The sequence below is a fragment of the Quercus suber genome, unplaced genomic scaffold (genome assembly GCF_002906115.3).
Source record: "Quercus suber isolate HL8 unplaced genomic scaffold, Cork oak 2.0 scaffold_955, whole genome shotgun sequence".
Lineage (NCBI taxonomy): Eukaryota > Viridiplantae > Streptophyta > Magnoliopsida > Fagales > Fagaceae > Quercus > Quercus suber.
In genome coordinates, this window is record NW_027070375.1 from 179,067 (window position 1) to 194,011 (window position 14,945).

At 33.6% G+C, this 14,945-nt stretch overlaps 1 protein-coding gene across 1 annotated transcript; it reads left to right on the forward strand.

The window, feature by feature from the left end:
- The first annotated feature begins 9,877 nt into the window (after positions 1 to 9,877).
- Positions 9,878 to 14,939, forward strand: LOC136065395 (uncharacterized). The gene is made up of 5 exons (XM_065768530.1): positions 9,878 to 10,073; positions 11,713 to 11,914; positions 12,257 to 12,325; positions 12,474 to 12,606; positions 13,932 to 14,939. Exons 1-5 carry the CDS (start codon positions 9,878 to 9,880, stop codon positions 14,559 to 14,561), a joined length of 1,230 nt encoding a protein of 409 aa, XP_065624602.1. The 3' UTR covers positions 14,562 to 14,939.
- Positions 14,940 to 14,945: the final 6 nt, after the last annotated feature.

Below are 14,945 nucleotides of genomic sequence, written 5' to 3' on the forward strand. Positions count from 1 at the left end.
TTGTTAAACTCGTTGGGCTATTTGTTTTGTGTTAACAACTAATTTTGGCTGTTTGAGTTTTATAATAATATAAATAAAAAATTATTTTATGTGATTCTAAAAAAAGATTTATTCAATTATCTAAGACAGTTAGCAGGTTTCATTGCTTTTTGTTAACATCGCATCTTTCAAACATATTGGAGGAAATAAGATTATAGAATAACATGCATTTAAAAAAATATTATAGGACAACATTGTCGCATGCTAAAACAATGCTCAACCATTAAGAAATTATTTGTTTTGCATTCTAAATTTATTTTATTAATATGCAATACTTTTTAGAGAGAGGATTCATCGGAAGAATCAAATCATAAACAAAAATTTCAAATATGTATATATAAATTTAAGTAATGCATTGAGAATGATATAAATATTTTTTTTTTTTAAACATAAAATTATATGTAGCATTTTTACTTAATAATAAATAATAGATTATACACCTTCATAGAATTACATAGAAGTATAATAAATTTAAATTAAGTCTTTTTATATTTCCTAAATTATGATACATTAATTTGCGTGTGTAAACATAATTGACATACTATTAAAGTATAATTGGAATGACATTTGGCAAAAATTAGAGTATATTTAAAGTATAAAGACACTTTTTGAGAAGAAGTATAGAGACACTTAGTATCAAATAATAAGATAATCGCCAAGGGGTCTTGTAGCTTAATTAACACTTCCTCATGCACAAAGTACTTGGGGATTTAGGAGGGAAGGGATTTGAGTTGCGAAGTTAGTAAAAATTATACTCTTCATCTATTCAAAATATCAAGATGAATTGAGAATGAAAAAACAATAATATTTTGTTTTTTCAAACTGTTGGGGACGTTTTTCCGACAAGGGCCAAAAAAGTGATATTAGCACAAATCTCCAATTGGGATTCCTTAGAAATGTTTATTGTGGAGAATCAAGCCCAAAATTCCAAATGTATAATGAACAAACGACTAATGGTGCTTTGACAAGAGAGAATCAAAATGCTAATAACAAAAGTGCAGAAAAAGTATAAAAACATAACAGGTCTAAAATTTCGACCCACAGTCACTGAGAAGAGGAAATTGAGAGAGGTTGTGAGAAAGAGAGGGGAGTTCCCCTGTACTCATATTTCCACCCCTAAGGTTCAGAATTGTGAGAATGTTTCCTGGTTTAGTGGGTTTTTACTTTCAAGTTTTAGCTCTATGGGGAAAATGTGGTTCAACAGGTCTGAAACTTCGACCCACAGTCATCGAGAAGAGGAAATTGAGAGAGTTTGTGAGGAAGAGAGGGAAGGTTCTTCTGTGCCCATATTTCCACCCCCAAACTTTGGAATTGTGAGATTGCAGACTGGTTGAATGGGTTTTTGGTCTTAAGTTTCAAGTATGTGGGTAGAATGTGGTTAGTTCATTTTGAATCTGATTAGGGCTTTTTGTATTGAACTTGGGGTACTCTAAGTGACTATTTTTGGTCAATAGAAGAGACTTTGAACCCTAAGTTATGAATCAAAGAAGTTATGATCAAATTTGATTTAATTGGGTAAGAGGGATGCCTTGCTTTTTGCATAATTTGGGAAATAAAGTAGCCAAAAGTCATGGGCTAATGTTTCCTACACATGACAGGTCCTTGGAGATTGCATTTACTTGTTGCAATAGACCAGGCTAGGCATTTAGGGTTAGCTATGTGTTTTAGGCAAAAAATCGTATAGCAGAAAAGTTGGGCCATAATCACCTAGAGCAAAAAAGATTTTTGGGGTGGAAATTTCAGGTACAAGACCTTCTCTATAAGCCTAAGGTGCTACCAGTGTCCCTTAGCCACTTGGTAGCACGTATGTGTTAGGCTCATGCAAAAGGTTCTCCGAAAGGAACCGACCCATACCCTCAAAACCACACTTCCTCAATTTTTCCCAATAAGTCGCATGGGCTTAGGCCCATAAGGAAATTGGGCTTGGTTGAATCGGGCTCAAGAAAATGTGTCACGAAAATGGGTATCAACACAAACAAAATTATATAGGAATAAATGACATTATAGATTCAATGTTGTTAGAAAAATGATTGTCTATGAGTGTTTGAATAGCTATATTTTAGCCAAATTTAAAGTGGGATTCACACGTTCGTTAAGGTGGGTCCAAGTTGGAACATATTCTTCTATGTGAGAAGATTAACTTCATATGATCACTTGCCCAAAACCATTAAGGAATTAATGAAAAATTAAATCCTAAATTACCAATTTCAACATGGTTTAATGTGGTGAAATTCTTAAGTACTGTATAGGAAATAAATTGAACATTTTATGAATTTATATACATGTGGGTGAAGGTTTGCGTGGGTTGGGCCCTAGTGTCCGGTAGGTTAAATCCTTGTTTGTTGTGATTGTTTTTTATTAAAAAAAAGTGTATTTGTTTCCGTTGCACCTTTTTTGAAAATAGTGCAAGTGTCTATAAATAGTGAGTCCACCGCATCATTCAAAAAGAATTTTCACTCATTGTTTTATGCAGAGAGAGAGAGAGAGAGAGAGAGAGAGTTTATGACAGTTTTTTAAAATATTTTATTGGGAGAATGCTAAAACAATATATGTCTTTGACAGTTTTTTATATTTTTTATAAAAGTGGTGTCAAAATTTTCTATTATGGTTTCTTAACAATTGCCTTAAGCGCATCCATTAAAATGACCCATTTTATAATTATAAAGTGATCACATTTGTAGTTTCATCTAGTTGGTAGTAACCACATCCGTCATAGTGTTTGATGTTTGTAGTTCAATCATCAACTCTCTCTCTCTCCCATTATATACCTATAAAGAAAAATAGGTAAAGCGATATAAATGTTTTGCTGGTGAATCAATATTGATTATTATGACATTTGTTTCTATATAAAAAAAAAAAAATGATTATGGCACTTGTTGACATTTGCATGTTTTACAATATTTTGTTTAATTTCTTTAGATGCAAGTTAATAGCCAACGACACAATTAACATTTGATGTTGGCATAAATAACAGACTTAGCAGTGTTGTTGGTTTCTATTAGAGTATCAACATCAGATATTCTAAAAATATGTCATTTTAACACATTAAAAAGGCTATTTTGTTATTTTAATAGACTATTTTATAATTCACCGTATATTACATTTTTTATTTTTCAATTCTATACATTAAAATAATATATACGAATATTAAAATAATATTAAAAAACTTTACTACATCCGTCTAGGCCCACCAGGATGAATAAGAAAAATAATGAAACTTTTGAGATTTTGCTACAGTGTCGTTCTATTTCTATTAATAGAACAACACTTTAGCATGTTGGAAAAATTTACAACTTGAAACACCTCATGAAGCAAAAATTTTGGGGTTTGGTGTGCCAAATGCCAAAAATTTCACATTTCACACACCTGATGCCAATCTCTTAATAAAGTATATCAATTAGGACATGACCTACAATGTCACAAAATTAATACTTTTTTTAATAACTAGAAGCTAATTGTCTGTTCTGTTTGACTTTGTCTTTTCACTCATCTAGATTTATTCAATAATAGCTGTAGGGACTGGATTTGAGCACTTCTTCTGCTGGACGAGTGAACTCAGACCCAACTAGCCCAATACAATGAATTTGTAGAGAATGGGTTTAAGAACTAGGCCTTAGCATATGGACAACAGTCAATGTGATGGTCATAACAATAGTACATAGATGAACAGAAATTATTTAAGAAAGTTTGTCCTCGGCACAATCCGAGGAGTTTTGTGGTAATTGTTGAAGGAGCATGGTCCCGTCTTTGATCTGTTTTCCCCCTATTATATAGTCCTCCTCAAACGATCTCTTTCTGCCACTTGTTGATCATTTCGCCATTAATGCGGTCAGGATGTTAGTTATGCACATTTAATGTGGAGGTGACAGTTTCTCCTTGAATTGCTTCTCCACCATGCTTCTCTAGATGACCCATCATACTTGTCTTTTTCTTGGGGTGCTTAGAGAGGCTACCTTTGATGGCCCGCTACTTCCTCCTCCCATGGTCTTGGTTGGCCGAGGACAGGATTGTCCTCGGCAACGTTCCTGGGCAAATTGGACTTTCTCACTTTGTCCTCGAGCGTTTAATTAGTGGAACCCATCATTTATGTGAGAGGAGAAAGTACGCATTTATGATACTCTGGAAGTACACAATAATTTTCCTTATCTAAGACAAGTTTCATTTTTGTTAACATCGAATTTAACACATGATTCAAAAAATATGGTTATAAGATAACATTTTCACATGCTAAAATAATGCTAAACCATTAAGAAATGATTTATTTTGGATTGTAAATATTTTATTTCAAAATACAATACTTATATTGAGAAACAATTATTCGGAGGAATCAAACAATGCACTCCGAAATCCTAATGATATAAATATTATTCATTTTCATGAAACATAAAATTACTTATTCCAAGATTAATAAACATTATTTTTGTTATATATAATAGTAAGAAAGATGAAGAGAATAATCATTTTAAGAGCGCTTTCTTATACTCGTGTACTAGGGTGGCATTTATTAATGTTCTTTACCAATGGTTTGAGTTATAAACAATAATTAATTTTAAATCAAGTGATTAAAACATTGTTTAAAAAAAAATGATAGGATCAAGTTATTGCTTGAAGTAACAATTAATCAAATTCAAAAAATTAACACTAAATAGATGTGACTTAGCTCTTATTAACGTTGTACTACTTAATAATTTTATATTGAATGATTATTTTGACGTAACCACAATTGAATTTCATTGCATCCTTATAATTAATATTAATATTTTAATTTGTTAGTATTTTAAAATTATATAAAAATATGTGACTTATTGACTTTACAATTGAGCTATAAGAATAATCTTGGTTGTCATGTATGTTAAACATGAAGAGAATGCATAATTTAGCGGAAATAGTGACCTTGATTTCCATCTCTATATTTAATATATTAGTAAGTTTTATTAATAGACTTTTTTTAAAATCTAATTAAAATTTATTAAGTGGTGCCAATGTGACATAATTAGTAAAATATGCGTACCATGTCAACCGTATATAAACAAAAATAAATCTCTAAAATTATGTGTTTTCTATAATCAAAATTAAAAAGTATAAACATGTATAAAACGTGTCTCATAAAAAGTATAAACATGTATAAAATGGTCTCATATAAATAATTAAAATGAACTAAAATTTAATATCTTATTTGTACTGCTATTTAAGGGGTTTCTAAGCCGTTTAAGCCATGGATTTTAAGTCTTAGATATCCCAAAATATCCTCTCTCTGCTCACTTATATGTTTTTAATTAAGGGGGAAAATTCATAAAATAGAAGCTCGCAATTTAAAACCTCCCACTAAACCCACGTTCTCAGCCATTTACAACCTCTTAATCTCTTATCCTTTAAGAAATTTAAACAAAGGCATCCTATTTTTCTCATCATCTCTTATCCTTTTTTTTTAAATTTAAATAGACACACTTTGTTTATTTATTTATTTTTGCTTCATCTACATTGTCTTTTATTTTGAATAGAAAAATCGCTAGGCATTCAACAAACTCAAATTTACCATAGATTTTCATTACGCACGCACGCAACGCGTGTGATGAGGCTAGTTAACATTATGACTATTTATTGTGTCTATGTTGTTTTTTCTATATGAAGATTGATGATGCGAAAAATCCCCAAATTGAGGATCTCGTCTCAGCGGATGGATGATCCTATGGTTGGTCGTGTCTCTGGTGCAAACCTGCAAGAAATCCGGGGAAAGAAGTGTAATACAGTGGTGTGGTATTTGCCAAAAACACTCTGATGCTTAAGTCAGAAAGGGAGAAAATTGTTTAGAGAAAAAATTACTTGAAGTGATTTTTGGATGAGTATTTGTGTTTACCTTTGAATTATGTTGTTCTTCTCTGTTTCCTGCCTTAATGGATAATGAATCCTAGTATTTATGAGCAACAACTAGTACGTTATTAATGGGAGCTCTGAAGTGTACAGCTCACTTATTACCGTTGTTCCGTCCGTTACGTTTCATCATCAATGCGCGCAATCCTTGTGTAATGCTTGCTTAGATCATCATTAATGGGAATGATAATCCCATGTTATTTTTTGACTCATTAAAGATTAAATTAGCAAAATAAATCATTCTAGTTCCATAATTTACTATTTATATGACACATCAATGTTTTCATTTTTTTTTTATAATATCTTGAATTTTTTATTTGATTTATTAAGCCATTTTAAAATCTTTTTTTTTTAATTTTTGAATATATTGATTAAAATAGTGCAGAAAATTTTTTGTACAGTTGGGATGAATTAGTGTATTCAGATAAATTCTGTGGTTGTTCTGTTGATTTTTTTTTCTTTTCCAATTGAGCCCACTGTTGATGGCCATTATATTTGGGTTTTGCTATTTCAAAGACCTTGTTTAACAGAATAAAACATAATACTAGTTATGTAACCCTTCATAGAGATACCAAATGGTCTGGGAATGGATCTGGCTAGACAAGCAAGATTGTTGCTTTTTGGGTTCATTTTGATCCCCCAATGCCGTTTAATCTTTTAATATTTGGTTCATATTTCGTTAAGAGAAATATCATATTAACAATATTTTCACAATACTTTGACAACAAATTATAAGTAATAGGCTGTTATAGGTTATTATTAATACGACAAAAAAGTAATTTTAGTGGTAGGTTCAAATTAAAACCAATAAAAACTAATCATCTATAATTTGTTATGAAATTACTGTGAAAATGTTGTAAACGTAATAATTTTCTATGGTAAAACTACATAATATGGGTTTGGAAACAAGAACAATGAATGAGATGACAATCGATTAAACCGTAGAATCTTGGTTTGGGTTAAAGACATTGTAAGAAAGTTAAAAGAAAAAAAATAAAAATAAAGAAAGGAAAACGATTGGTAAAAAAAAAACAAACTTGATATGGTTTTTTTGCATCAAGTATTGATATGACCACTAAAATTTAGATACTATTTTCTGTTAGTCAATTAATTGTAGAGACCAAATTAATTGTAAATTAAAAATAACAAAGACCAAATTGATTATTAGCAAAATATAGAAACTAAATTAATTGTGACCCTAACAATATATGGATCAAAATGGTATTTTCCCTTCAACATATTCCAAAATTAAAACACAAACAACTTGTAATCTTTCATCTTTCTCAAAAAAAGAAGAAAAAAAGAAAAGAAAAAAAAAACTTGTAATCTTTCATGGTTGACTTTTGTTTCATTTGAATGAAGTTGGTTGGGCTTTCCTTTCTCTTTTTTTTTTCCGGGCCTTGGGCTGTTTGAGTTCGTAACTAAACCCAAATATCATTTTCTTCTCTCAAACTGCTGTTATAAAGTCCAAATACAAAAATCTAAAAGTGACTCATTTATTCGGCTTTACCGGTAACATCTTTTGTTTTGGGAGATGGGCTTTACATAACTTTTTAAGTTATGGAAATCTAACAAAGATGATTTGCTCATTTTATTAAAGAAAAAGTTAAAGTGATGCACATTAATTAAACAACATAATGATATGATGTTTCACGAAATCAAAAGCTTGTAGTCAAGGGAGCAATTGAAGGACATTTTGATTATCTCAATGATAGATTCTTATTTATTAACTCGAATAATGAAATCTTGACTTGAGCAAGTAGTAAACGTTTAAAAAGAAAATAGCGATAGGAGCCCAAAACAATAGTGTAGCTTTTGCTAAACGTCTTTGTGTTGATTGGCATGAAATAGACAAGATTCTGAGTCTAAGAAATAATTAACGACACCAAGTTCTCCAAGATTACCGTAGAAAATTGTGATCAAATCATGTGAGACATATCACAATTATACAAAATAGACTTACATTCATGACAGTTGTGTAGCAACAAAAAGTGAAATCTAATGAGTAAAAACTTGATGATATTGCTATCTCTAGAAGACTAGAGAAGACTAGAACTTCGAGTAGTCTCTGGTCTGCCCTTGATTGTTTGTGGGTCATGCTTAAGCGTGTTGACTACGAGATAATTAGTTAGGTCTTTGATTTGAATGCCTGACTCATATATCAGATTAGAACTCTGGAAAAATAACTTGACTAGTCTCATCTCACTACTATTCTTTTCTTTCCCGTACAGGCAGGAGTACGTACACCATGAATTACTTTTTGTCTTCACGTACCTCCAAAGTTTTTCCAAAAGACCACGGCTCAAAGAGAAACAAGTTTCCCACAATGTCACGTACCTTAAAGACACCATTCGAGACTTCGGGATTTTCCCAGTGTTTGCTTCATGGCTTCTCGATCAAACACGCCCTTGTATTTTTCCTTGCGAGTAATTTCGCTACAAATAGTGGTTTCCTTATAAATAAATAAATAAATCAATCGCTACAAATAGTGGTTTCCTTCACTCCTTAGTTCCTTTACCATCTTAAGCGTGCGTTTGGATTGGTTGTTTTGCCTAATCTACACGTTCTAACATTTTCTTAGTGGGTTTTATAGATATTGTTCACGTACTACCAAACTCAACAAAACACAAATTTCTAAGTAAATTTGGATCCCACCGCACTATTCACACATTTAAAAATTATTGCTACAGTGTTTCCAGCAATAAGTTTTCAGTTTTCAACAAATAAGCGATATTCAAACACACCCTAAGATGCATATATTTGATACATAGAATATCTTTTAATGTCTTTCATCCAAACCCTAACCCATTTCAACATGCCTATTATATTGGACATGAAAGATGTTTATGGGGCCTGTTAGTTAAAAAGGTATAGTAATCCTCAAAAGGGGGCTCGGGGCCCAAAGGCCCAATTCGAGGACACGTAGTAATCCGAGGACAGCCTAAAAAAGTTTTATTCTTACCAAATGGGTAATATAGAAGAAGCGAGTAGATATTATATACAGCGGCATAACGCACGTCTGAGGACACCAAAGTCCGAGGTGAAGGTAACTTTCAGGTTAGCGGAAAGACTCCGCCAAGTTATATCTGAACTGGAAATTGGATATAGCCTAAGGAGGCGTCGGGGAAGGTAACAAATATCTTCTAGAGGCCGTCACCTCCACATTAAATGCTTTCCAGCTAATGCTCTGGCCGCATTAATGTGGAGGTGATATCTGAACAGTAACTAAGCAGCTTTATGGCCACTAAGCTGAAAGTTCCGGTAGGTACTGGATGGGACAGAAAGGAGCTCCCAAGATAAGAACTACACGTGTATGATGGAAACAAGGGGAAAACGGAGTATATAACATAGGAACGAAGGAAATAAAGAAGACTTTTTGACAAAAAAAGAGAGAAAGGGAAAAGAAGAAAGAGGGAGACCAACTGAGAGAAAGCCGATGATAGTTTTCCTCAAAGAGCGAACCTAAAGTACCCCTTGTTACTTGACGAGTAGAACCTTTCCTGTTAAACAGTACTAGTTCTTGTACCCATACTCTAAAAATTTATTGTTTGGGCTTATTGGGCTGAAAACCCATCACTTAGGGTCAATCCAAATTGAGTCCCTACAATTAGCGCCGTATGTGGGAAGAACTTGATCTGTTGAGAAGGAATGGCAGGTGTGATACTCACGATGGAAGAGGGAGTACCGCAACAACCGTTGGTAGGCCCGTAACAGGCAGATGCTAATCAGCACCAGGCAGAGTCTAGGGGCTCTCAGCATAGTAATCTGTTGGCAGACCACGAACACGAAGGGGATCATGAGGGGAGTACCCGAACGACCCATGCAGATAGAAGCCTCTCTCGGGGGAAAGGCCCTGTAAAAAGTGGAGGAAATTTGCAGCGTGAGATTAACAAGTTGAAGAGGGAATTGCGATACGAGCGACGAAGGCGTAAGGCTCATAACTCTAAGCACTCTTCTGAGGAGTCGGATGACACCAGTTACAGGCAGAGGTCGAGAACTCCCCCCAGCGAGTCTTTTTCGTGCGAGGAAGAACACCACCACTGTACGCTCTTGTGGCCTCTCATGCGTCAAGGCTCACAAGCAACGCACTGGTTGTACGGGCAAGAGGAACCAGACCCAGTTCGTCCCTATCTCACAGTTCGATGATAATCTCCTCATCTCTGGTACTTTTTTTCTCGTGAATTCGGAGACCCTTTTAGCTGGTTTTGATGCTAAACTCGTTTTCAATGTTGGTAGATTATCATATGGTTGAGAAAGTTTCTGTTTTGAAAACTTGATATTTCTATTTCAATTTCATTACCCTGTTTTACTTTTTTGAAATTGGTTTTACCTCGTGAATTTAGAGACCCTTTTGGCTGATTTAGAGTTTTATACTGGTAGATTATCATATTCTTGATAAAGTTCCTATTTTTAAGCTTTACTGTTTGAATTTGATTTTACCTGATGAATTCAAATACCCTTTTAGCTGGTTTTTGAAGCTCTCTTATTAGTGTTCTATACTGCTAGTTTATCATATGCTTGAGAAAGTTTCTGTTTTGAAAATTTCTGTTTTGAAAATTTAATTCAATTTCAATATTCTGTTTTACCTTTTTTTTGAATTCGATTTTACCTCATGAATTCGGAGACCCTTTTAGCTGATTTTGAAGCTCACTCATCAACAATATCCTTTTTATGCTTCCTTGTTAGAGTTCTATACTGGGAGATTATCATATTCTTGAGAAAGTTCCTATTTTTAGGTTTTATTTTTTGAATTTGATTTTATCTGAAGAATTCAAATACACTTTTCACGGTTCCTTATTAGTGTTCTGTACCGGTAGATTATTATATACTTGAGGAAGTTTCTATTTTGAATTTCAATACCAAGTTCTACTTTTTTGAATTTGATTTTACCTTGTGGATTCAGACACCCTTTTACCTGGTTTTGAAGCTCTCTCATTGTCAATACCCTTTTCAGGGTTCCTTATTAGTGTTCTATACTGGTTGATTATCATATGCTTGAGAAAGTTTCTATCTTGAAATTTCGATTTCAATTTCAATTCCCTGTTTTGCTTTTTGTGAATTTGATTTTATCTCATGAATTCAGAGACCCTTTTGACTGGTTTTCAAGCTCTCTCATTATCATTATCATTACCCTTTTCAGGGTTCCTTATTTGAGTTCTATTCTGGTGGGTTATCATATGCTTCAGAAAGTTTCTATCTTGAAATTTCAATACCAGCTTTTACTTTTTGAATTTGATTTTGCCTTTTTAATGTGAATTGTAATTAGCTCAAGAGGAATTTGCAATTTTTGTTTGAAATTTCATTACCTTTATTGCAATTATGGACTTCTTTTCTCCTGCTCGATGAAATTTACTCTATGGTTATTTTAACCACATTTTCTATTCTGGTATATTATCGTATGCTTGAGAAAGTTTCTACTATGAAATTTCAATTTAGATACCTTTTTATGCAAATTTAAAAACAGCTAAAGAGGAAATTTGCTATTTTTCTTTGAAATTTCACTACCTATATCACAATTTGGACTTCTTTTCTCATATGAGTGGATTATAATCTGCTTGATAAATATTTCTCTTTGGTTTCTTTTAGTCAAAATTATGATAACCTTTATGTGGCTGTGAAGATTTAAGTACATGTAGAATTTAATATTCTTGAGGAATTTTGTTCTTTAGGTGTGAGATTTTATTAGGATAACTTATCTCTCTTACACTTTTTGTATATGTTATAATTTGCTTGATTAAGTTATGCTATTTTGCTTTCCATCTCTAAACCAAAACTCTTCTGTTTGGAACATTCTGTGTGTAGATTATAATTTGCTAGAGGAAGTGAAGAGGGTTTCTGAATCTGCTCAGAGAATGAGAAGTAAAGTGTGTGGTTATTCTCATTATAAATTACCATATCACCTAAAAAGTCTCCGGAAAGCTGCTGCGAGTCGGAAGACAAAACTCCTATTTCTCCCTAGTGGAATGTCAAAGAGGGAGAAAAATCAAACTCGATACAACAATAGGTTATTATTAGTTTCCTTGGACTTCATTGTTGTGGATTCGATTATAAATTATTGGTTATTTAGTTTACTTGTGATTTACCTTAGGATACCTCATTGTGATATCCTTTTTCTTTTCCCCCTTGACATATTTAATGTGTTCAACTTATATGCTTCTTGCTATCTATAAGAAATTGGTTAATGACTCAGTCATGGCCTCTTTCTCTCGCTATGGTGGTATTTTTTTCAAAGATGAATATTTGTAAATCTTTGCATAATGGTAGTGGAAATGAACTAAGATTCTCTGTTGCACTGGTGGGTGTTTTTTTAATCAGATTTTGCAATTCATCTTAATGATTGTTTCAGGAAGAAAACCATTGAGTGGACCATTGAGTGGCAGTTTCACTCAACAGATGTTGTTTTACATGACCATGGGTAAGCTATCTTACCCGCTCTTATCCGTGGATAACTAATTATTCTTGTTAATTCTTATCCTTCTGTTAGCACGAGTCAATTAGTTTGTAACTTCATAAATCAATACTGTGTATTTTGTTTGAAACACTGATGCAATTTTGTTTTTCAGATTAAATGAAAATATGAACCTCTCCTCCATTATTGAGAATCATCTAAAACCTGGCCCTTGGAATCACCAACTAAGACAATTCTCTGACGAACAGCTGGACTGTCTTAAGTTTTTCGTCCGTAAATATCCTAAGGTTTCTTTCTTATCCTTTGCTGGTGGTATTGTTGAATACTTCATCATGGTTATCTAAGAGCATTTTCAGTCCTGAGAAAAGTTTGCCAGTTTTGTTCTCAAAGTGGTCAAATTTTGGACCTCTAATCATCAACTGGTCCTTGGTCTTAAAGGTGCAATTTGGCTGTGTTCAAATTGAGTTTGTCTGAGAAGGCCAGCTTTTATGTGAGGTTGTGTTGGTGCCCTTGTAACTGTTTAGGGACTTGAACTGAACTTTTTTCATTTTGACAATCTAAGTGTTATATTTTGAAAAATATTTTGAGCATTTTTGGAAGTTTGCACCTGTGGATGATTCATCATGTGTAATTATGTATGATAGCCTCCCTATGGTCTTTGGACCACATTGCATCTCCTAGCCCAATTAAATTGGACTGGAGAACAAGGTAATAAGTTCAATCTGATACACATGTTGTATCCACCTATACAAAAATTTTTGTCTGTTGTGTCAGCTTGATCTATCTCTTAGGCATAGATATCGTGTCTGCTGGGTGCTTTACCTCCCTACTATCTTTAGAGAGCTTTTGGGTGCCATATATAATACACTTAGCAGGTGTGATACTCTTATTGCTATTGGCTTAAATTGTCTGTATTTCTAGACAGAAAAGACAGATTTTAATTGGCATATATTAGATGATTGTAGTACATTGGTTGATTCTTGACTAGGTTGGCTTAATGGTGCAAAAATTGCTCAGATTAAAGGCTGAAGTACTGCTTCATGCTGCTGTTTTATACGTGGTGTTCTCTTTTGCACTAGACTTCAAAATTGAGCACCCTGTATTGGGGTCAAGTTGAACTATGAATAAGATTGTGGTCAATGGATTGGGTTTCTTTTGGCACCAAGTATTGTTGAACCTTTTGAACTTATTGTTAAAGGGTGATTAAAATAGTGCCAGTCTCGTCTAAGTGGGTTCTTGGGAGTGGTGGTTAGTACTTGGATTTTCTGTTTTTGTTAAGTATGAATTTTATTCGAAAAGGAAAAGGGATATACACAAAGATTGTGTACTAGCCTAATTCAAAATATACAACTCAAAATGAAAGAGAATTGTTAAGTTGTGGATGTTCTGCCCTTTAGGAGTTGATATTCATTATATGTTTTCTCTTTTTGTTATTTATTTTCATCTTTTGGTGGAGATATTTCCTGTGTACATGGGCTTGCACTTGCTCATGGCAACCTAAGACTTGTTTATTCTAATTAACAATTGTCTTGTTCATCTTCATTTGCCTAGCTGGTATTTTTTATCTAGACAAGATCTGATATGTGTGTGTGTCTATATATATATATTGCAGGGTCCTAGGTCACCTTTCCGTGAGTTGGATGTAAAGGCCCCAATAAGGCAACAACTATCCAATTTAGTTATATTGGAGTATCCTGTAATATATGTCTTTCTCCCTTCGCACGACTTTGATTTTGAAGTCGTTAAGGAAGCCAATCCTGTTACTCATAAAACAAAGTTTAAGGATTTTGGAAGCAACCCAAACCCAATCCCAGAAGGTGTCCCTTTCAAGGAGGAGGAAATAGAAGAAGACAACAGCTCTTCAGATCCTCATGTTTTTGATCTCATGAAACATGTGAATTCAAGTCCAATGCATCGATTTCCTCACTGGAACAAGCTGTCTGAGAAAGTGATAAACAACTCATCAGAGAGGTCATTGTTGTCAAGAGTGGAAACAGGCAACTGTTCACATTTTGGCTCTGCCGAGGAACCAGGAGTTTCTGAAATTAGGGAGTTCGATTTTGATCAGGGCTTAATAGATGCGTACTCAGATCTAATTGCAGAAAACAATCCTGATGACTTCCTTGATTTGGAAGGTGTATTTACTGATGAAGTAATTGCGGAAGAAATAAGGAATTTCTCAGAAGAGCAGGGAGTCTTCTCAGCAGAGGAGGAATTAGAGGAAGGAGAGATTCTTGAATAATTGAAATTATAAAAGTAAAGGACCAACTGTAGAAGGAAAGGACCAACTGCCAAGGATTGTGCTGATAATTATGATTTTTGTTAGTGCTTTGGCATTGAGCTCTGGTTGCTGCAATCATGCCTAAGAAACAAAATTACTTTCTTAGCATTATTGATTGAGAAGTGCATGCTTTCGATCATATCATGCGGAAGGAGGTGTCTCAGTTGCTCATAGCGTCTCCATTTCCTCTTGTACAGATGATGCTGCTTTTGGTTGAGACTACAATATCTGCTTGTCAATTTTCTAGGGAGCATTGCCCACAAGCTACACAGGACAGAAGCAGATTACATCAATTGTTAAAAGGTGATCTGAATTTGAGGATTTCCCAAGATTTGGATAGCCTGC

Bases quoted from the DNA above. Each gene is read 5' to 3' on its own strand.
- LOC136065395 (XM_065768530.1), top strand. From the start codon at position 9,878: ATGACACCAGTTACAGGCAGAGGTCGAGAACTCCCCCCAGCGAGTCTT. The intron at 11,915-12,256 runs GTTATTATTAGT...TGATTGTTTCAG, and splicing joins CAAACTCGATACAACAATAG to GAAGAAAACCATTGAGTGGA. The intron at 12,326-12,473 runs GTAAGCTATCTT...TTTGTTTTTCAG, and splicing joins GTTGTTTTACATGACCATGG to ATTAAATGAAAATATGAACC.